Source organism: Schistocerca serialis, chromosome 2 (assembly GCF_023864345.2).
Source record: "Schistocerca serialis cubense isolate TAMUIC-IGC-003099 chromosome 2, iqSchSeri2.2, whole genome shotgun sequence".
NCBI lineage: Eukaryota > Metazoa > Arthropoda > Insecta > Orthoptera > Acrididae > Schistocerca > Schistocerca serialis.
In genome coordinates this window covers 373,647,407-373,669,429 of record NC_064639.1, presented here as the reverse complement: position 1 = coordinate 373,669,429, position 22,023 = coordinate 373,647,407, and the positions used below count along the sequence as shown (strand labels likewise).

Here is a 22,023-nt window from a genome sequence, read left to right as displayed (position 1 = left end):
GAATAGTTTAAGGAAATGGGGGTGACATGGAAAACCAGTTAACAGGACAATAGGTTAGCTGCCAACAAAGGGCCAAACATTAAGACACCCAGAGTACAGTGGTGAACATCAGGTTATGCAACATGTTTGCCCCATGTAATTACTTCTTACAAGACCTACATGTTTCCAAACAGCAGAGAATGATGAGCAAGAGAAATCCAGCCCCCACAAACTGATTTCCCCTAAAACAATATTCCATATCTGCCCCTGATGTAGGCAACCCACACTAACAAAATGGGCTTGTATGAACTTTGCTCCACTACTATTATTTTACAGCCCTGCTCATGCAACTACACTTAAAAACTGGTTTCTCCTTTCACAGGTACCAATTTTTAAACAGAAATTCGTTAATGGAATAGGAATTGTTGAGGAGAAATGATTTTAGTTTAGATTTAAAACTTTCTTCAGTTTCTGTGAGACCTTTTGTGTCTTGGGAAAATGATGAAAAAATTTTGTTGCTGCATATTGAACTCCATTCTGAGCCACTGACAGGTTTAACAATGGGTAATAAAGGCCATTTTTTCCTCTTGTTTTGTAGGTGTGGCCATCACTATTCTTCTCGAATTGTGATGGGCTGTTAACTCCTTGAAGAGGCACCTAAACGACGAAGTGGGTGAACATCACATACTATTTTTATTGATCGCTTTTGTGCAATCAATACAATCATTCTGAGTGATGAGATACCGCAGAAAATTATTCCATAAGACATTATAAGCAGAATATGTCAGCAGTTGTACGAAGAGCAAAAGAAGATGAACTTAACTGCTCGAGAAGCTCAGTAATATGCATCTTCCAGTTCAAATTTTCGTCAGTATGTACACCAAAAAATCTGAAGCATTCTACCCTATTTACTGGTTCCTCTCCATGTGCTACATCCGTTGGTAGTGTGACTCTATTTGTTGTACAGAAATGAATATAGTGTGTTGTCTCAAAATTAAGAGAGGGTCAATTTTCAGAGAATCACTTAATAATTCTTTGAAAAATGTCATTAACAGTCTCTTCTGCTGCTTTCTCCCTAATTCGATGCATTAAAACGCTAGCATCGTTTGCAAAAAGTACCAATTCTGCTTCTTGAATGTAAAGTGGAATATCACTCACATATGTTAGGAATAGGAGTAGGGCCCAAATTGAACCCTGTGGGACCCTCTTCGTGGTATCAGTAAAACTTTTTACCTCTCGATCATCGTTTTAATTATGCAGCACAACTTTTTGCGTTCTGTTTGTTAAGTATAATTCAGATTAGTTGTATGTAAAACCAACAATTTCATAAAATGTTAACTTTTTCTAAGAGTGTAACATGATCTACATAATCAAACACCTTGGAAATACCACAGGAAATAGCAACTGGCGATATTTTATTGTATAAAATTTGCAATATCTGGTTCATGAATATGCAAATAGTATTCTCAGTTGAGCAACTCTTTTGGAATCCGAACTATGATACGACGAATGTTTTCTGCTTGAATGTGAGCCTGCTTTTGAGTACATTAGTGTTTCAAATATTTTGGAAAAAGATGTCAGTAAGGAAACTGGGCGACAATTATTTAATTCCTTCTTATAAGGTGGTTTACAAATTGCATATTGTAATGTCTGAAAAAATTACCTATGTCACTGATGCATTACATATATCTCTAAGGACTTCACTTATTAAGTTAGAACAACTTTCAGAATTCTCTAATGAATACGTGTTTTGTGGCTACATTTGTGTTTGAAACCACACAGATTCAATTGGCATAGCCCTTTCAAGATAATGATAAAATCACATAGAGTTTGATGAGTTCATTCTGGGCTTGGAGATGAAAGATTACAAGTTCCTTTGACGTTTAGTGGTCAGTGGTGGGGCTACGTTCTGAAGGGTTTTTGCACAGTTGATATAACACGCATAAAATAACAGTTTCAACAGGACACAGGACAGAGCGTCATTGCACTGCCAGTTGCGTGTAACTTTTTCTCAACAATGAGCTACGTCAACTATGTATCGTTCGTAAGGGTCGTACGGCTCTTACATTGCACCATTGGTCTCCTAGGTCGCCTGATCTCACAGTATGTGATTTTTTTGTTGGTATGGGTTTGTGAAAGAATCCGTCTGTGTGCTTCCTCTTAAAACAAGACTGGGTGAACTACGGCGCCACATAGAAACAGCAGTAAATGTGGTATTGTAAAACAGAGCCAGTAGAAAAAATGGTTGAACTGAAATAAAACTTCCAGAAAAGTTCTGTGGTACCGTATCGGGAGACATATGGGAATTACATTAAAAGATTGGTTTGTCTAGTCTGTTAGTGAGTCTGTTAGTGAATCAATGTAACACAGAAATTATGAATTTCAAAGTTGGCGACACTGTCAGTTGATTTTTCGTTCCCTATATGACAGATATCGAATGTGGTGCTGAAACTGATTGCTTTGATTTTTATTTGTAAATACCAATCTAAATTGTGTCTTTTAAGGTAGGTACATGATAATGACGTTTTCAATCCTATTTCATAAACCAAAGGTTTAGCTTTAAAATGTACTTTAATCTGACTTGTGTTTCAGCTCACTTAAAACATAGAGCTATGTTCTCGTAATTTGTGACGTGAATAGGAACAGTAATCATCAGTGTTCCTCACAAAAAGACTAAGAATTTATGGAAGTGAAGAACCACTTGCCACTGTTTTCAACCCAAGATAGTAAGCTGTGACTAAAGTACATAGAAAAAGTAAGCAGTCATTTAGATAGTGTGCATGTGAAATTTATCGTTTAGAATGGCTAGGGTAAGTTGATGTTTTCTAGAAAAACAAGGCCGATTAAACACGTTTATTTTAAGAGACAAGAGTCATCACTTAATAAAGGAGATGTAGTTCAAAAGATCTTAGTTACTTCTGGGAGTAGACATGTAGAATCCAAGGCATTATGTTTAAACCTGATGTCAGTGCATGAACGATTTGAGCAAATTAGCTAACCAGTTGTAGATATAAAAGAAAACTAACAAGCTCATGTCAGGCAACACGATATACCGGTATGTCACCGTCAGCTGGACTAAGCGCAAAAGCCTTCACATTAAATGCTCATGGAATTAAAAGGCAACAAAACAGCTCGTACGTGGCTGTTGCCATGCAGCAACTGCTGGCTGGCACCAGCCACATAAGGGACGTTTCACTGCGTTTTAATTCAATATATATTTAATTTCAAGTCTTAATCTTAGCCCACCTCCAATAAGTATGTTTTTAATTGATTTTATTTGGTTTTACTGATGGTCACATATACCATGTTATCTGACATGAGCTACTTTGCTCTAAAATTTGTCATCGCCAGATGTTACTTTACCTGTCCGTGTATTTCTAAAGCAGACAATTTTACAATTGTTGAAACCATGATCAAGGTTTGTCAATAAACCTTCACACCTGCAACTGGTTGGCTGATTTTCTTAGATAATTTATTTACCTTCGCCACTGCAGCTATGTTTAAAATTTTGACGTCAGTGATTTAATATATTAACAAACAAACTAAATTCATCGGTTTAATGTTACAGTAAAGTAATAAGAAATGTAGCAATTTTAATTTGGTAAACGGAATAAAAAATCTACGTTTCCTGCAATATTTTTGATTTTTGTACTCAATAAAACTTTTTTGAACCAGGTATATTTTGTTACTAATTCTCCTAGATCAACGGTTCCCAAATTGGGAGTGGAGGGGGTAATTACGCCTGACTGGTAAAATGTAATTTTTTGAGTGCAAACAAAAGAGTTCAGTTGTGTTTTGGTAATGAAACTAAATTATTTTGCTGGATGTGTCTGCCTATGAGGGCTCAGGTGGTCAAGCAGAGAGGCAGGGTGAGGACCCATGTCATGGCCAAGGTGTCAATGAGACAGCTTTAAATTAACATCCATTTTTTGTTTAGAGTTTTACCGTGATTCAGTCTCCTCCTAGTGCAGCCCGATAGCAACTGTGCTGCATAGGCGTAACACGAATGTGCTGAGTGATGTGTCAGTGCCCATTATGGAACCTGCGGTCTTAGCACCAGTGTTGCCCGTGCTCACTTCTGCGGCCTTGTGCAGGGTGGAGCTTAGCCTGACTGCAGACGTCTGCCAAAGCCTCAACACTCTCATTGAGTGTAATTGCTCTGACACTTGCCCACAGAAATCTGCGTACCCCTGATGACGATTGTCGTGTTTGTGAAAAGGTGGAATTCCGAATAGTGACACAGAGGACAGTTTGAGCGACAGTCCCAGCATATTTCCAGTAAGGCGATACACCTATCGCCAAGGAGTAGCGATATTAAGTGCTCTGCTCCCAAGTCAAACAGTCTGCAGTTGGACAGATTAGTTCTTCATCCGTGGGAGATTTTCCCAGCCTTCATCTTCAGTTAGCCATTGTTGTGATCAGCAGGAATGGCAGCTCACGGAGTTGAAGTCCCATCCCCCCTCCCTGCCCCTCCTCCACATTCGAATGGCTGCTGACTCGTAGCAGTAGGTTCCAAACTGACAGCGGCTGGCAGCACTTCGTTGTATGTCACCAGCTCATCCTGCAACTAATGGAACTGACCTTCCATCAGTATCAGTGATGCAGATGGGATGATCAGACTCTGAGCACTGAGTGGGAAGAAGGAGAGGGATATATAGTGGTTGAAGATGTGATTTCCCCATATGAGACACCAAATTCACTCTAATTTTTCGAACCTATCAGTGTTCTCTGCTAGACTGATGTTTAATTTAATGGTTTCAGAGAGTCCTTTTACGCAAGGTTTACAGCCTGAAAGGCGTTCTTACGTAATATTTATGTGTAGTTACTTCATACTGCCCCGTTAACAGAATATCGTTACACCTCCTTTGCAATGATGTCATGGAGATGAATCAGGTGGCTCTGATGCTCTCACTCGCTTAATCTGTGGCACTGTGCTGCTTGCTTGTTTGTGTTTGGCGCCTCTGAGTGTTTAAACACATTACACAACCACTGCATACTTGCCAGGCGTAGACTGGACATTGTTCTGGACAACTCAAAAAATTTATTCTTCACTCTAATACTGTTTTGCTGTTCACATATTTAAAAAAACCTTACTATTGTCACTATTTTGTAAATGTCATATATTGATTACATACATTACCAATAACTAAATATATTTATAATTCTAGTATTAACACCTAATACAATGTGGCGGAGTTTACAGATAGCGTAATGAATGTACAAACATCATCTTTCTCACATAGTTCAGCCACTACACACATATTTTGTACAATGCACCTCGTAAAATTGAAACGTATACATCACATCTCGTGAAAATGTATTTTCTGAGTTGTAGGTAATTCTAGCAACAGGCCATAAATTGGTTCATTACTCACTTTGCAACAATAAAGGAACAAATGAGAGCAAAACAGAACAGTAAGTATGTAATGGCTACTAAACTGCTGTAGGGGCTAAGCTATGTTATTATTATTATTATTATTATCATTTTTTAATAGTAGTAGTAGTGGTAGTAGTAGTAGTGGTAGCAGCAGTGATAGTGATCAGGCCCAAAGTGTAGGCAATCTAAAGTCTTCCAACTTCTGTCAATTCAGATTAAACGGGTGTGCAAGGTGTGGGTGAAGCAAGTGTCGTTATGGAGAGATGTGGTGCAGAGGAGGCATGTTCTGTAACAATCCTCAATGTGGATACTTTTTTCCCTGAGAAGCATTTGAAGGTAGCACTAGCAATGCGCTGAGAATCCTTCAACATTTTACAAAAAAATATGTTGTTAGAAATAAGCAGTATCAATTGACCCACTGACCAATTAGTTCGTGGTTTAATAAAAATACCTACAAAATCTAAATATCATTTAGCTTTTGTCATTTGAGAAATGAAAGTGTTCAAAGAAACTTCTTTTTCGTTCTGTGGTTTAATTAGGCACTAATATTGATATTAGAGTATGTTCGGGGGACGCGGGTTCGAGCTAATATCTGATTGCTCTCGGAAGTGTTGAGAACCAGAGATCCAAAACAGCTTTTGACACGTCCTTATTCACCCCAAAGACCAATAAATGGACAAAATAACAAGATTAACGCTGCTGTGTCTGTATTTTTTTATCTTATTAAAGCATGAGCTAGGTCCCAAATCTAATTATAAGTTTAAAGTTAAGCACAAGACCTATAATCCCATGTTATTTTGACTCTCACGTTTCTTTTTAAAATTGTCAATTTTTTCTTTTCAAGTAGCAGACTGTTCTATTCACCCCATTTTACGGTAACTCCAGACGAGCTTGTAGAAGTAAGAGACGACTTTGACTATTGTCTGAATCTCTGCTGTCCGTTCGGGAGACGACTCATTTAACTTCTGTGAAAATACTAAATGATACGCAAAAGTAAAGCGACTTCTACTCCCCAGTGGACGATTGAGCTTCTCTACTCCTCTGCTTTTCGGACTTGTGATTTGATGACAAAGCTTATCCAAAGCAAAAAATTAATCTTAAGTAACACGACACGTATTGCAAGTAAACTGGCGGACCTTTGACAAGGAGGAAGTCTTACCCTTCAGCCTGACACGGCAATTGTACTTTCCCTTCCGTAGCGATGTTGGACTGCAGCTTTCCTTCCTTTCCTTACTCCAAAAGACACTCTACACAGCTGCACGCTGCCATTTAATGAACAAAATACGAGTTTATCGAGTATTGGACAAGATTAGTGAATGGATTTTCGACTTAAGAGGAGGTAGAGCTCAAACCTTTATTCTGAACGGGGCGAAATGTAATGGTAATTTAGAGAGTTCGGTAGGGGTGCTATAGCATATATAGGTGTAGCATATATATAGTTTACGATATACGTAAATGATCTTGTGGGTAGGTTTGGAAGCTCCATGAGGCTGTTCTTTTTAGGAAAAATGCAATATCAGAAGACTATAGAGAAATACAAGAAGAGCTGTATAGGATCTATCATTGGTGCATGGGCTGACAGTTGATCCTGAACGTAAATAATTGTAACTTATTGCGCACATATAGGCGAAGAGGTTCCTCACTGTTCGATTACGTTATTGATTATTGAGAAGTGTAGACTAAATGTAGTTTAAATTCAAAGAAATACTGTCGACGGCAAATGAGATGTGTATCAAATAAACTAATACCAGATGGTCTGACCCCCCTAAGGTACACAAAACAGGTCAAAATTCTATTGCAGACGCAACGAAAAACATGCCAAATTTCAAAGAACGCAAAAAAACCCAAGATAGGCAAAGGTTTACAATTAGTACCCTCACTGCGCGATAACAATGGCGATGTTACGCATAATAGAGATATTAAAACAGAGTTTTAAACACAGTTTTTCGAAATTCCTTCACCAAAAAAGGTGAAATAAATATTCTTGAATTCGAATCAAGAACAACTGCCAGCACGAGTAACTTAGAAGCAGATATCCTCTGTGCAGCAAAGCAGTTTGTACCCAGTAAAGTCAGGGCCTCCGGTCCAGACTATATACCAGTCAGGTTCCTTTCAGAGAATGCTGATACAATAGCTCCATACTTGGCAATCATACACGAGTGCCGGCTCGTCGAAAAATCCGTACCCAAAGACTGGAAAGATGTTCAAGTCACACCAATACCGAAGAAAGGAAGTAGGAGTAATCCGCTGAATTGCAGACCATTATCGCTAACGTCGATATGGATTTTTGAACATATACTGTTTACGAATACTACAGGTTACCCCGAAAAGAACGATTTACTGGTAAAAAGCCGACACGGATTCAGAAAATATCTTTCTTGTGAAACACAAGTAGCTCTTTATTGTCACGAAGTAATGAGTGCTATCGACAGGGCATGTCAAATTGATTCTACATCTTAGATTTCCAGAAGGCTTTTGATACCGTGCCTCACAAGCGACTTCTAATCAAATTGCGTGCCTATGGAGTGTAGTCTCAGTTGTAAGGCTGGATTCGTGATTTCCCGTCAGAAATATCACAGATCGTACTAACTGACCGAAAGTCATCGAGTAAAACAGAAGTAGTATCTGGAGTTCCGTGAGAATGTGTTAAACGCCGCCGGCCGTTGTGGCCGAGCGTTTCTAGGCACTTCAGTCCGGAGCCGCGCTGCTGCTACGGTCGCAGGTTCGAATCCTGCCTCGGGTATGGATGTGTGTGATGTTTTTAGGTTAGTTAGGTTTAAGTAGTTCTAAGCCTATGGGACTGATGACCTCAGATGTTAAGTCCCACAGTGCTCAGAGCCATTTGGACCATTTTTTGTTATACGCCCTCTGCTGTTCCCGATCTATATAAACGGTTTAGGAGACAATCTGAGCAGCCCTCTTAGATTGTCTGCAGATGATGTCATTTACCGTCTTATAAACTCATCAGATGATAAAAAGAAATTGCAAAACGATTTATACAAAATATCTGTATGGTGCGAAAAGCGGCAGTTGACGCTAAATAATGAAAAGTGTGAAGTAATCCACATGAGTGCTAAAAGGAATCCGTTACATTTCGGTTACTGGATCAAACACACAAATCTAAGGGCTGTAAATTCAACTAAATACTTGGAGATTACAGTTACGAGTAACTTGAACTAGAAACATCACGCAGATAATGTTGTGAGGGAAGTAAACCACAGACTGCGATTTACTGGCGGAACACTTAGAAAATTCAACAACAGGTCTACTAAGAGACTGTTCACATTACGCTTGTCCAACCTTTTCTGGAGGACTGCTGTACGGTGTGATATCCGCATAAGATAGAAGTGACGGAGGACATCGAAAAAGTGCAAAGAAGGGCAGCTCGTTTACTCTTATCGCGAAATAGGGGGGAGGAGGGTGCCGCGGACAGGATATGTGAATCGGGGTGGCAATCATTAAGGTTGGCTGGTGATTTTTGGGGGGGGGGGGGAGGGGAGGGGAGGGGGACCAAACAGCGAGGTTATCGGTCCCAGTGGATTAGGAAGTCGGCTGTTCACTTTCAGAGGAACCATTCCGACATTTGCCTGAAGGATTTAGGGAAATTCCGGAAAAGCTAAATTAGGAAGACAGTACATGGGTTAGAATGCGAGTCCAGTAGGCTAACCACCGCGCCACCTTGCTCAGTAATCGTTAAGGCAAAGGCGATTTTCGTTGCGGCAGGAACTTCTCATGAAATTTCAGTCATCTACTTTGCCCTCAGAATGTTAAAATGTTTCGTTGGTGCCCAACTGCATAGGGAGGAATGATCATCACAATAAAATAAGCGAAATTAGAGCTCGCATGGAAAGATTTAAGTGTTCGTTTTTTCCGCACGCTGTTGGAGTGTGGAACGGTAGAGAAATAGCTTGAAGGTGGTCCGATGAAACTTTTCTCTGGCCCCTAATTGTGAATTGCAGAGTAATCTTGTAGATGCAAGTGTAGACGAAGATGAACCGTAAAATACGTACGAGTAAGTCTGGAGAAGCCCGAAGTGCCCCAAGATTGTATGTGCAAGCAGCTAAAAGATATACCCTTGTAAAATGAAATGGTTCATTTCAAAATAAAAATTTTATAGTCCTATGCAAGGCTATTAGGAAACACTATCTTCATGATATAGAAGATATAGTCTCTGAAATACGGAGATTCTTTTCCTGTTGTTTTCAGTCGGCCCTTCAGAGTCACTGAAAGGTCCTTTATGTAGGCCAAGAACTATAGCAGATACAATATCAACCACTGTGAGACTTTCGTTACTCCATTCTGAGTTCGTCTCCGCAGTTAAGTCAATATACACTGCGGTGACAAAAGTGAATGGGGTAGGATACGCACACACACAGATGGCGACAGTATCGCGTACACGACGTATAAAAGGGCAGTGCATTGACGGAGCCGTCATTTGCACTCAGGTGATTTGTGTGAAAAGGTTTCCGGCTGTATTATGGACGCTCGACAGGAACTAAGAGACTTTGAACGCAGAATAGTAGTTGGAGCTAGACACATGGGACATTCTGTTTCGGAAATAATTAGGGAATTCGATATTCCGAGAACCACAGTGTCAATAGCGCGCCAAGTGTACCAAATTTCAGCCGTTATTTCGCCGGCCGCTGGGGCCGAGCGGTTCTAGGCGCTTCAGCCCAGAACCGCGCTTCTGCCACAGTCGCAAGTTCGAATCCTGCCTCGAGCATGGATGTGTGTGATGTCCTTAGGTTAGTTAGGTTTAAGTAGTTCTAAGTCTAGGGGACTGTTGACCTCAGATGTTAAGTCCCACAATGCTTAGAGCCATTTGAACCATTCAGGCGTCACTTCTCACCACGAACAATGTAGTAGCTGATGGCCTTCACTTAACGACCGAGAGTAACAGGCGTTTGCGTAGAGTTGTCAGTGCCAACAGACAAGACTGCTTGAAATAACCACAGCAATCAATATGGGACGTCCGCAGAACGTATCCGTTAGAACAGCGCGGCGAAATTTTGCCTGCAACGCCTCTCCTGGGTTCGTGACCACATCAATTGGGCCCTAAGTGGCTGCAAACTCTCCCCCTCGTCAGATTAGTCCGACTTCAGTTGGTAAGAGCTGATGGTAGGGTTCGAGTGTGGCGCAAGCCCACGAAGCCATGGATCCAAGATCTCAACAAGGTAATGTGCGAGCTGGTGGTGGCTCCATAATAGTGTGGGCTGTGTTTACATGGAACGGACTGGTTGCTCTGATCCAACTGGACCGACCTCTGAGTGGAAATGGTTATGTTCTGCTACTTGGAGCCGATTTGCAGCCATTCATTGATTTCACGTTCCCAAACAAGATGGAATTTTTATGGATGACAAGGCGCTGTGCCACTAGAGCACAGTTGTTCGCGATTCGTTTGAAGAAAATTGTGAACATTTCGAGAGAATGATTAGGCCGCCGAGATCACTCTACATGAATCCCATCGAACATTTATGGGACGTAATGGAGAGGTCAGTTCGTGCACAAAATCCTGCACCGGAAACGCTTTCGCAATTACGTACAGCTATAGGGGCAGCATGGCTCAATATTTTTGCATGGGACTTCCAGCGAGTTGTTGGGTTCATAGCACGTCGAGTTGTTGCGCTAGACAGGGCAAAAGGAGGAGCGGCACGGTATTAGGAGGTATCCCATGACTTTTGTCACCTCAGTGTGGGGCTGAGAGAAAAGTTGACGCGGCTGCTGAGGTTTTTACCGAAGTCTGGGCGTGAACATCAGCAGGAACTCGAGCCAGAGGAGCGCGGACGGCTGCTGAGGCCGGGGCCGCACTTGTTGAACACCACGCGGGCGCTCGCGCTGTCCGATCTGTACCGGCGGCAGCTGCTGTGCGACGCCGTCGTCCGACTCGCTGACGGCGGATTCTTCTTGGTGCATCGCGTCGTCCTCTCTACCTGCAGCATGTACTTCAGGTGCGTACCTACAACAGTGCACACTTTAAGAAAAAGGGTCTGAATATACACTACTGGCCATTAAAATTGCTACACCACGAAGATGACGTGCTACAGCAGCGAAATTTAACCGACAGGAAGAAGATGCTGTGATATGCAAATGATTAGCTTTTCAGAGCATTCACACAAGGTTGGCACCGGTGGCGACACCTACAACATGCTGACATGACGAAAGTTTCCAACCGATTTCTCATACACAAACAGCAGTTGACCGGCGTTGTCTGATGAAACATTGTTGTGATGTTTCGTGTAAGGAGGAGAAATGCGCACCATCACGTTTCGGACTTTGATAAAGATCGGATTGTAGCCTATCGCGATTGCGGTTCATCGTATCGCGACGTTGCTGCTCGCGTTGGTCGAGTTCCAATGACTGTTAGCAGAATATGGAATCGGTGGGTTCAGGAGGGTAATACGGACGCCGTGCTGGATCCCAACGGCCTCGTATCACTAGCAGTCGAGATGACAGGCGTCTTATCCGCATGGCTGTAACCGATCGTGCAGCCACGTCTCGATCCCTAAGTCAAAAGATGGGGACGTTTGCAAGACATAACCATCTGCACGAACAGTTCGACGGCGTTTGCATCAACATGGACTATCAGCTCGGAGACCATGGCTGCGATTACCCTTGACGCTGCATCACAGACAGGAGCGCCTGCGATGGTGTACTCAACGACGAACCTGGGTGCACGAATGGGAAAAGTCATTTTTTCGAATGACTCCAGGTTCTGTTTACAGCATCATGATGGTCACGTCCGTGTTTGGCGACATCGCGGTGAACGCACATTGGAAGCGTGTATTCGTCATCGGCATACTGGCATATCACCCGGCGTGATGGTGTGGGTTCCCATTGGTTACACGTCTTGGTCACCTCTTGTTCGCACTGACGCCACTTTGAACAGTGGACGTTGCATTTCAGATGTGTTACGACCCGTGGCTCTACCCTTCATTCGATCCCCTGTGAATACCTACGTTTCAGCAGGATAATGCACGACCGCATGTTGCAGGTCCTGTACGGGCCTTTGTGGATACAGAAAATGTTCGACTGCTGCTCTGGCCAGCACATTCTCCAGATCTCTCACCAATTAAAAATGTCTGGTCAATGGTGGTCGAGCAACTAGGTCGTCACAATACGCCAGCCACTACTCTTGACAAACTGTGGTATCGTGTTGAAGCTGCATGGGCAGCTGTACCTGTACACGCCATCCAAGCTCTGTTTGACTCAATGCCCAGGCGTATCAAGGCCGTTATTACGGCCAGAGGTGGTTGTTCTGGGTACTGATTTCTCAGGATCTACGCTCCCAAATTGCGTGAAAATGTAATCACATGTCAGTTCTAGTATAATATATTTGTCCAATGAATACCCGTTTATCATCTGCATTTCTGCTTGGTGTAGCAATTTTAATGGCCAGTAGTGTACGTACCTTGTAAAGAAATGGAGCAAATAACTAAAAAGTCAACCAGTCAGTTTGGTGCCATGTGTTTCGGTTGCGATGAAAATTGGCGTGAGGTGTGGATGCCAGAGAGGAAAGCAGCCGGCCTGGCTTGGCGAAGATTTGGAGAAAAACAATAGACCTTGGATGTCTCGGAATGTGACTTTTTGCAGTACAGAGGCAGTGGTCTACCCAACCTTGCACGTCTAAAAATCACTGGAGACCATCGAAAAACGTTGCAATGAATCACAACGCTGCATTTAAATTATATATATCCTGATTCCTATTTCAAGACGTATCAGCAAAGATGGTCAGTCTCACACCACCTCATCTTGGAAGATTAAATACTTTTTTTCGAGCAACAGATACTATAAAATGATACTACAAGCTAAACTACTGTGATGGGAGGCACTGTCATCTGGTTGGATTGTACAAACACTCGTTGAGTGAACCAGTCTGGGTCCTAGTTAGCAATGGATGCACAAGACTTCTTCAGAAACATACTTGACTTATACACTATACAATCACCCATTACAGTAAATTTAGCAATATTTCTGTGGTGTCACCGCCAGACACCACACTTGCTAGGTGGTAGCCTTTAAATCGGCCGCGGTCCGCTAGTATACGTCGGACCCGCGTGTCGCCACTATCAGTGATTGCAGACCGAGCGCCACCACACGGCAGGTCTAGAGAGACTTCCTAGCACTCGCCCCAGTTGTACAACCGACTTTGCTAGCGATGCTACACTGACAACTACGCTCTCATTTGCCGAGACGATAGTTAGCATAGCCTTCAGCTACGTCATTTGCTACGACCTAGCAAGGCGCCATAGCATTTAATATTGAGATTATAAAACATATACAAACAAGAGCGATGTACACCAATTATGGATTAAAGTTAAGTATTAAATCAACTACGTACTTTACTTGCTACTATTAACTCCCTTTACTGTTACAGACCTCACTCCAATCTGCGTGAGCTTAACGCGTGCCTTTCGGCTACCTCCGAGTGGCTTGGCTGTCTTGCCACGCCACTACAATTTCCACTTCCTTGAACTTACATCCATAACATATCGGTAGGACATAGTTTACACGCGCATCTTTAATGAATACACAGTGGCTTATCAACAGCAACAGATGGACTAGAGGAGACAGAATACGACCACATCCTGTGGCCGAGAGGTTGCAGGCGCTTCAGTCTGGAACCTCGCGACCGCTACGGTCGCAGGTTCGAATCCTGCCTCGGGCATGGATGTGTGTGATGTCCTTAGGCTAGTTAGGTTTAAGTAGTTCTAAGTTCTACAGGAGGAGTCCCATAGTGCTCAGAGCCATTTGAGCCAACTAAATTCAAACATTCAGTGACTCCACACAAAGATGTAGAAACGCACTGGATATATGGATTTCACAATACCATGTGGGTTTTCCCATGAGCGTCGATAGTTATTAAGTGTTTTACCGACTGCACCCAGTGTAAACGCAGCGTTAATAGTAGCCTAGTATTAACGGAAATACATCGTCATTAGTGTTTAACAAGTGACACCATTCAAGTCGCACAGCACTGTAACTGTTGCGAATTTGTTTCAGAGCTGTAGGTCAAATGGGTACAAGCTTTCTGGAATGTGCAGTATTTAGAGCGTCTATGGGTTTTATGGAAAAGTTACTTGTGTTTTGTCAAATGCAGTCGCAATTGCTCATATTCACACAGTTGCAGCACACTGCCCACTGCGAATTAAAAAGTCGCGGACAGATGTTTAAATTCACGTCTGGCCATCAAGCTTAAGATTTTATTCAAGGGAAGCCCTCTTCTTCTTCAACGGCATAGTTGAATGGCAGCGAAAATATTGAGATGACAGTCGTTCGGAGTGAAAAGGATAGACAGTCAACGTAGGAAGCATGCACCTCTACTGCAAAAGGAGCATGAATTGTGCTCTTTTGGAAATTATTTCTGTCTCCTGTGGAAGATTGGCCTTCCCTCTGGAAATCCACATGTTCCGAAATTAATAAATCAAGCCACAAGTCTTTGAAATACAGAAATGAGTGTCCTTTGATTTTAGTATTTGGTAGCAGCAATTCCAATTAAGACAAGTGGTGACAGGTGTAGGTATTACTGAAACCCACGTTTTATAAATCATGTGTTCAAAATATTGACCAAATTTGTTTACAGAAGTATGGAAAGACCGGTAGACACCAGCCTCAGGAGGGGTTCCAGAGAAATGTAAGAACTCACTGAACAATACTGAATTGCCACTTACCTCAGAAGACAGACTGAAGAAAAACAAACATATATTTAAAGCTTTTGCAAATTTAGAGAATATTTTTGGCGATATTACTGGAATACACTTTTTGAAATTCTGGAGCTAGAGGGACAAAATGCAGGGAAGGACGTGTTATCTGCAACGTGTACAGCAACCAGATTGCAGTTGTAGGAGTCGAAGGACGTGAAAGAGAAGCAGTAGTTGCGAAGGAGGTGACATGTTTTTAATTTGGAAAGTGGGCTATAGTTCAGCGAGCAGAAATAAGAACTTTGTGGTTTCCCGATGACATAATTCTGTTAGAGGTGGTGAAGATCCTAACAGAGCAGTTCAATGAAATAGGTAGCCTCTTGAAAAGAGGTTGTAAGATAAACATCAAGAAAAGTAAAAAAAGGAAGGGGGTAACTGAATACAGTAGAATTAAGTCGCAATCCGGAGAGAAATGGGTTAGGAAATGTGACACTTAAAATAGCCAATTTCGCTGTTTTAGCAGAAAGATAACTAATGATGGCCGAAGAGAATAGAAAACTTAGACTGGCAATAGCAAGAAAAGCCTTTCTAAACAGAATTTTTTTTAACATTGCATATAAATTTAAGTGTGAGGAAGTATTTTGCGATGGAATTTGCCTGGAGTGTAGCCTTGTACGGAAACTAAACGTGTATGATAAGCAGTTCAGACGAGAAAAAACAGAAGCTTTTGAATTATGGTTCTACAGAAGAATGATGAGGATTAGATGGGTAGATTGAATAACTAACGAGAAGGTCCAGTATCTTATTCGAGAGAACAACTTCATTCAAAGCAGTGATCAGTTAATAGCATCAAGGAATTAACTTTATCGTTTGTTTTGGTTTAGCCACGTTCCGACATATACAGTCAAGACACTTCTGCTCATCTTTGTTCTAAATAGCCGGCCCAGTTGGCCGAGCGGTTCTAGGCGCTACAGTCTGGAACCGCGCGATCGCTACGGTCGCAGGCTCGAATCCTGCCTCGGACATGGATGTGTGTGATGTCCTTAGGTTAGTTAGGTTTAAAGTAGTTCTAAGTTCTAAGGGACTAATGATCTCAGAAGTTAAGTCTCATAGTTCTCAGAGCCATTTCTTTGTTCTAAATAACGACAGTAGAGCTCCAAGCGGACAGGATGGTTCCCTTTTGGATACGATAGAAAATGACTGCGAATAGTGTTGTTTATATTAATGTATAACATAATTTTTACAAATTAGAGCACGTGAAGTGTAATAAATAGCGGCAATAACAAAAGAAAACACACCACATTAATCTTCATTAGGTTCACCAAGGACGCTGAGAGGACACTGCAGGACAGTTTATTTTACGATTCTCTTCTAACATGCAATTTGTTAAAGAATGTCGTCTTTTTAAATAACAAAAAAAATCTAGTAAACAGTAGAACAGCTGACCTTTTACAGAAAGACATCGTGTATCTACACAATAATGTGAAATTTTCTTCGCTATACTTCCACCCAAATCAGTGAATGTGAATCGTAGGGCACCTGTATGAAATAAGATACCTACACTCATGTTAAAAAAAAATAGTAAAAAAACAGAACACCTTGAAAGACTAGAGACAGGACGTTCATATTTACAGGACATGTATGTTGTGCAGAAATGAGTAGCATTTGAACCATGTCGGTCCACGGGTTCAAGGTCGTCATCGATATCACTGCGCGACACAACCTACGGGTACAATGTGCCTGCGGATCTCGTTGTCGCCATAAACCAAAGCTAATGGATCAGTGTGACTAGAGCGCACGTGCAGGATGCCTCACACACGTATGCGCGAACCGTACCGAGAAATAAGCGAGCTTGAAAGAGGACGTATTGTTAGCGTGAGAGAATGTGGTGCATCCATCCGGGAAATTTCTGCTCGTGTGTGACGAAGTGTTTTGGCAGTGCAACGGGTGTGTGCAGAATGGTTCACGGAACGCTGTAGAACACGACGAGATGGGTCAGGTCGCACCACCCAGACCACTCCCTGAGAAGATCGACACCTCATCCGAATGGCACTGCAGGACAGATCTGCGTCCGCCTCGGCTCTGAAGCAACACTCGAACTGCGTAACACATCGTACACTATCAGGAGTGACAGTCCGTCGCTGTTTACTACGCGTCGTCTTACGCACGCTTCGTCCACTTCTCCGCTTACCTTTGACGAATGTGCAGAAATATGCTAGACAGCAATGGTGTATGGAACGACGTCACTGGGGACAGTAATGGCACCAGATAGTGTTTTCGAACGAATCCAGGGTCTTTTTGTTTGAAAATGATGGCCGCAATTTGGTTCGCCGCAGACAGGAGGAGTGCCATCGCAGTGACGACAATCGCACAAGACATAAAGCCCCAACTCAAGGCCTTATTGTGTGGGGTACTGTTGGGTACAACCACAAATCACAACTGATGCGTCTCCAGGCCACTGTGACCAGTGTGACCTACGTGAATGACATCCTGCGACCCCTGGCCATACCCTTTCTGCACAACACCCAGACGCCATTTTTCAGCAAGACAATGCACAACTACACTTTGGTGCATGTGCCTTCTTGGGCCGCGTGGAGTGGCTGCGCGGTTAGAAGTGCCTTGTCAGGGGTTCCGCGACGCCTCCCGCCGGAGGTTCGAGTCCTCCCTCGGGCATAGGTGTGTGTGTTGTTCTTAGCATAATTTAGTTTAAGTAGTGTGTAAGTGTAGGGACCGATGACCTCGGCAGTTTGGTCTCTTAGGAATTCGCATACATTTCAACAAAATTTGCCTTCTTGGTGTCACAGGACGTCAGCCTTTTGCCATGAGCCGCCAGATCACCAGACTTGCCACCAATCGAAAAAGTGTGGAATATGGTGGAACGATGGGAGCAGCACTGGGACCCAATGCCAACCACCACAAATGAACTCTGGAATCAGGTGAAAGCAACATGGACAGCATGGATGGCTATAAAACAGGACTCCATTCGCCGCCTCATAAGCGTCGATGCACTGACGCATGGAACAAGTTACCACGGCCCACGGCGGACTCTGTGGCTACTAGGCACCAGGACACATGCTGAACCGGCGCAACTGAAATGCTAATCATTTCCGCATAACGTACTAATGTGTATGTCTGCGAATATGAAAGTCCTAACTCTCCTCGTACAAGGTCTTCATGTTTTTTCTCAACACGAGTAGACATTTTTAACGTACCAAATAAGCAACCACAACCGTAACTGGAGCGAAAATACACAGCTGTGATATAAAATGTCAAGAGCAATTCAACTGTATGCCAATTCGGAAGCAACCAATTCCACATTTTGTTGCTACATCTGTTATATGGCAAGAATCTTCAACAGATTCGCTTCTGAAGCAAAATAATTACATTTACAAAAACACTTGTAGATTAGAAGGTCGAGTGAAGTGTAAGAATGTGCAAATCATTTAACTCCATAGAAAACAGTTACCTGTCAATGAAAATGCCTATCATACACATATCGACGGCCGAGGTGGCCGAGCGGTTCTAGGCGCTTCAGTCTGGAACCGCGCGACCGCTACGGTCGCAGGTTCGAATCCTGCATCGGGCATGGATGTGTGTGATGTCCTTAGGTTAGTTAGGTTTAAGTAGTTCTAAGTTCTAGGAGACTGATGACCTCGGATGTTAAGTCTCATAGTGCTCAGAGCCATTTGAACCATTTGAGCGACCACACCATTTCGGATAACATTTAAAGTCTTGTAAGTGATGACTTCCCTGGGTGGGAAGCTTCCCAGTGCGGCAATTTCATGAGGATTATTCATATCTGCATGAACAACAGCTAGGGTAACTCAATTTTGACCACGACGAACAATTGAAGTTCACGCAAAATCAAACTTAACTCCACTTAAAATTACAGGACCAAAGGACCACGAAGAAAGTAACTTCTCATTCTAAGGTGTCGTCACTTATACGATATTAATGTTATCCAGGACTGTATGATCATATTCTACCTCCGCTAGTGCATCTGTTGCTGCCGATAATGAAATATGTATTCGTTCAAGACTGTAAATTGAGGTGTATGGCTTAAAGAACGTGGAGATATTGCTAAACGTACTGAAATGGGTGAGTGTACTGTACGTACATACAGATCACATTAAACAAGCAAGAGTTCGTAATGACAAAACATCGCTAGGGCTCTAGCTGACTGTCCTTTTCTTAGTTGTGTATTGCGTGATGAAATAAACATATTAATTTGTGACATAATACACACACAATTTAAAGATGAAACTCTCATATAATTTATGCCACTGCATATTACGAGGTCCAAGGTGCCTGCCTTGATACGGCACACTAATCTTGCCAAAAGGTGAGAAGTGTATTTGTGAGAAGTAAATGTTAGAAGTATATCTAATATATATATTATCTTTGGATCTATGTGATCTCGCCTAAGTTATAATTATGCGCTGATGCTGAAGAACAGTTGCAGATGTGCCACAACACATCAACACGTCGTGTAGATGGCATTCGGTTGAAATCGGAAATCGGTCACGTGATGTCCCTCGTTCGCTGTATGGTATGATCTTTGTCTTGACTCCAGAATGAGATTTTCACTCTGCAGTGGAGTGTGCGCTGATATGAAACTTCCTGGCAGATTAAAACTGTGTGCCGGACCGAGACTCGAGCTCGGGACCTTTGCCTTGAGTTCAAATCTCGGTCCGGCACGCAGTTTTAATCTGCCAGGAAGTTTCATATCAGCGCATACTCCGCTGCAGAGTGAAAATCTCATTCTGGAAACATCTCCCAGGCTGTGGCTAAGCCATGACTCCGCAATTTCCTTTCTTTCAGGAGTGCTAGTTCTGCAAGGTTCGCAGGAGAGCGTCTGTAAAGTTTGGAAGGTAGAAGAGGAGATACTGGCAGAAGTGAAGCTGTGAGGGCGGGGCGTGACTCGCACATGGGTAGCTCCGACGGTAGAGCACTAGCCGCGAAAAGCAAAGGTCCTGAGTTCGAGTCTCGGTCCGGCACAACACTTTTAATCAGCCAGGAAGTTTTTTGTCTTGACTGCCAAATTTACGTAAGCTCACTTAAGGATTCGATAGCAGCTAAATATTTGTGAGAAGCAAAACTATAAATATGACTGCTGCTCATTTCATTCGCAACAGTTTAACCCGTAATCTCAAATTCCTGTCCACCCACACCCTCGAATATCGCGACATGTTCGGATAAACAGTCAAATATTTGTGGCAAGAAAGAATATATATGTCATTTCTGATTGTTTCATTCGCAGCAATTTCATCTTCCGCTTTTTTAATCAGATTGAAGTAATGAAATGGAAGAAATTCATTACTCTTATGTTGCAGAACATAGTACTGTCGCAGTAATGAGAGTCCCAGAATGTGTTACAAACACTAAGGTGAAAAAAATTAGCATGTACCAGAACGCATTGCTACTTCCGTCAACTCTCTAACTGTACGTCTCTAAACGCATGAACACAGCGATCGCATACGACCTTGAGCAATAATAATGTTCACCTTAAATGCTCCTAGGACTTTTACATCCAGTGCGTCATTATCTGACATTTAACTATAACAAATCGTGCCTAGTATGATGTGTTTTGTGATTAATCTTCATTGCGCCATTGCCTTGAAAAGGTTACTACCATAATGCGCAAGTTATAATGTGGAAACAATGAAATACGATGAATCCAATATGGTATCTTAAAAGCAGCGAGCGACGGACGTGATGTGACAGATTTCCGATTTCAGCCGAGCCCCAGCCACCGATTCCGATTTCAGCCAAACACCAGCCGCATGCCGCAACATTTTCAAATTTCGGTCACTCATACAACACACTGCCTAAGGAGTTTAAATTAGGAGGTGGTGTGGATAGATATTATTTATTATATATATTTATGATGCATATAGAGTACATTAAAGAAACAAGAGTCTATAAGGATGAAATATCTCTAGGACTTTAGTTTGAGTACAGTGGTGCTCAACATTGTTTAGAAGTGGTATATCAGTTACGTTGCTCCCTTGGCGTTGATTGTCTCTGTCCCGGAGCAGTTCGTGACCAAGCCATTTTAGTGTAAATTAGTGTGAGTTTTAAAAGGTACTTCCTAAAAATAAATCAATAATATTTTGTACGTAGGGCCTGACTATTGGATTAAAAGCTTGTCTTGCCTTAACTTTCTTTATTCCGGATTAGGAACCTGGTGGTGACATTGGCGTTTCTGTTAGTTCTTGCTGATTTCGCACATGCCCTTTGCAGAGTGTTGGATGTATCCGTTGTGCTACTGGGCATCAGAGGCGAAAGAATAGGATGGGGGTCAGTTGTGGTTACTCTTGTACGAGTTACTGAAAACAATATTTTCTCTTAATGGAACAATGTACTTTTTTAACGGCATTCCAAAGTTTTTGAAAACGTGAGTGCAATGGCATAACGCTTGTTGGTGCTGGCGTTGAAACTCTTCATAAAAATACCTGAGAAATGAGCCACAATTGAATTAGGCAAGGCAGGCGGAATTGCCTATCGTGGTGTAAACGCCAGCGAGTGGGGTTCTCATTCCAGACTCCGCCGTTGTATCGAGTTTTACTACTTTGCAGTTCTTTCCGTTTCAGCTGTTCAGTTGAACACGCGTTTTGTGGTACCCCCGTTTCATTTTTGATTATTAAAGTTCGGAATAATCTAAAAACCTAACCTTTGACCTATGTGAGCGCGGCCTAATGGTTAAGGGGCATCGGTTTTGGCAGTTAATTTTGGCCACTTAACAAATTATACTCAGGAAGTATGGGTTCTACTACAATCAAGGTCGTTTAAAGTTTTCACTGTGCAAAGTAAGATGCCGTCGTAAAACACAATGGGAGTCAGTCACTATCCTCGTCTTACACATTTACTAAGGTGTAGTCTCAACACAGGTGCAGTATATCGAAGTATCGCCACATGTTATTACAGCAATGCTCACACGTGGTCCACACTGCAGTCCATTACCCAGAGCGAACACGTATAATCGGCATTCCGTAACTTTATATTCACATTTTGGTAGAAACAAGTATT

The 22,023-nt window shown here is 42.3% G+C and overlaps 1 protein-coding gene across 1 annotated transcript in view; it reads left to right on the top strand.

The window, feature by feature from the left end:
• LOC126456004 (kelch-like protein 10) overlaps nt 1-22,023 on the top strand; it is an 89,440-nt gene that overhangs the window by 5,732 nt on the left and 61,685 nt on the right. Inside the window, exon 2 of the mRNA XM_050091760.1 lies at nt 11,047-11,304. Coding sequence (XP_049947717.1) covers nt 11,047-11,304 — 258 coding nt within the window. The remainder of the gene's footprint in view (nt 1-11,046; nt 11,305-22,023) is intronic.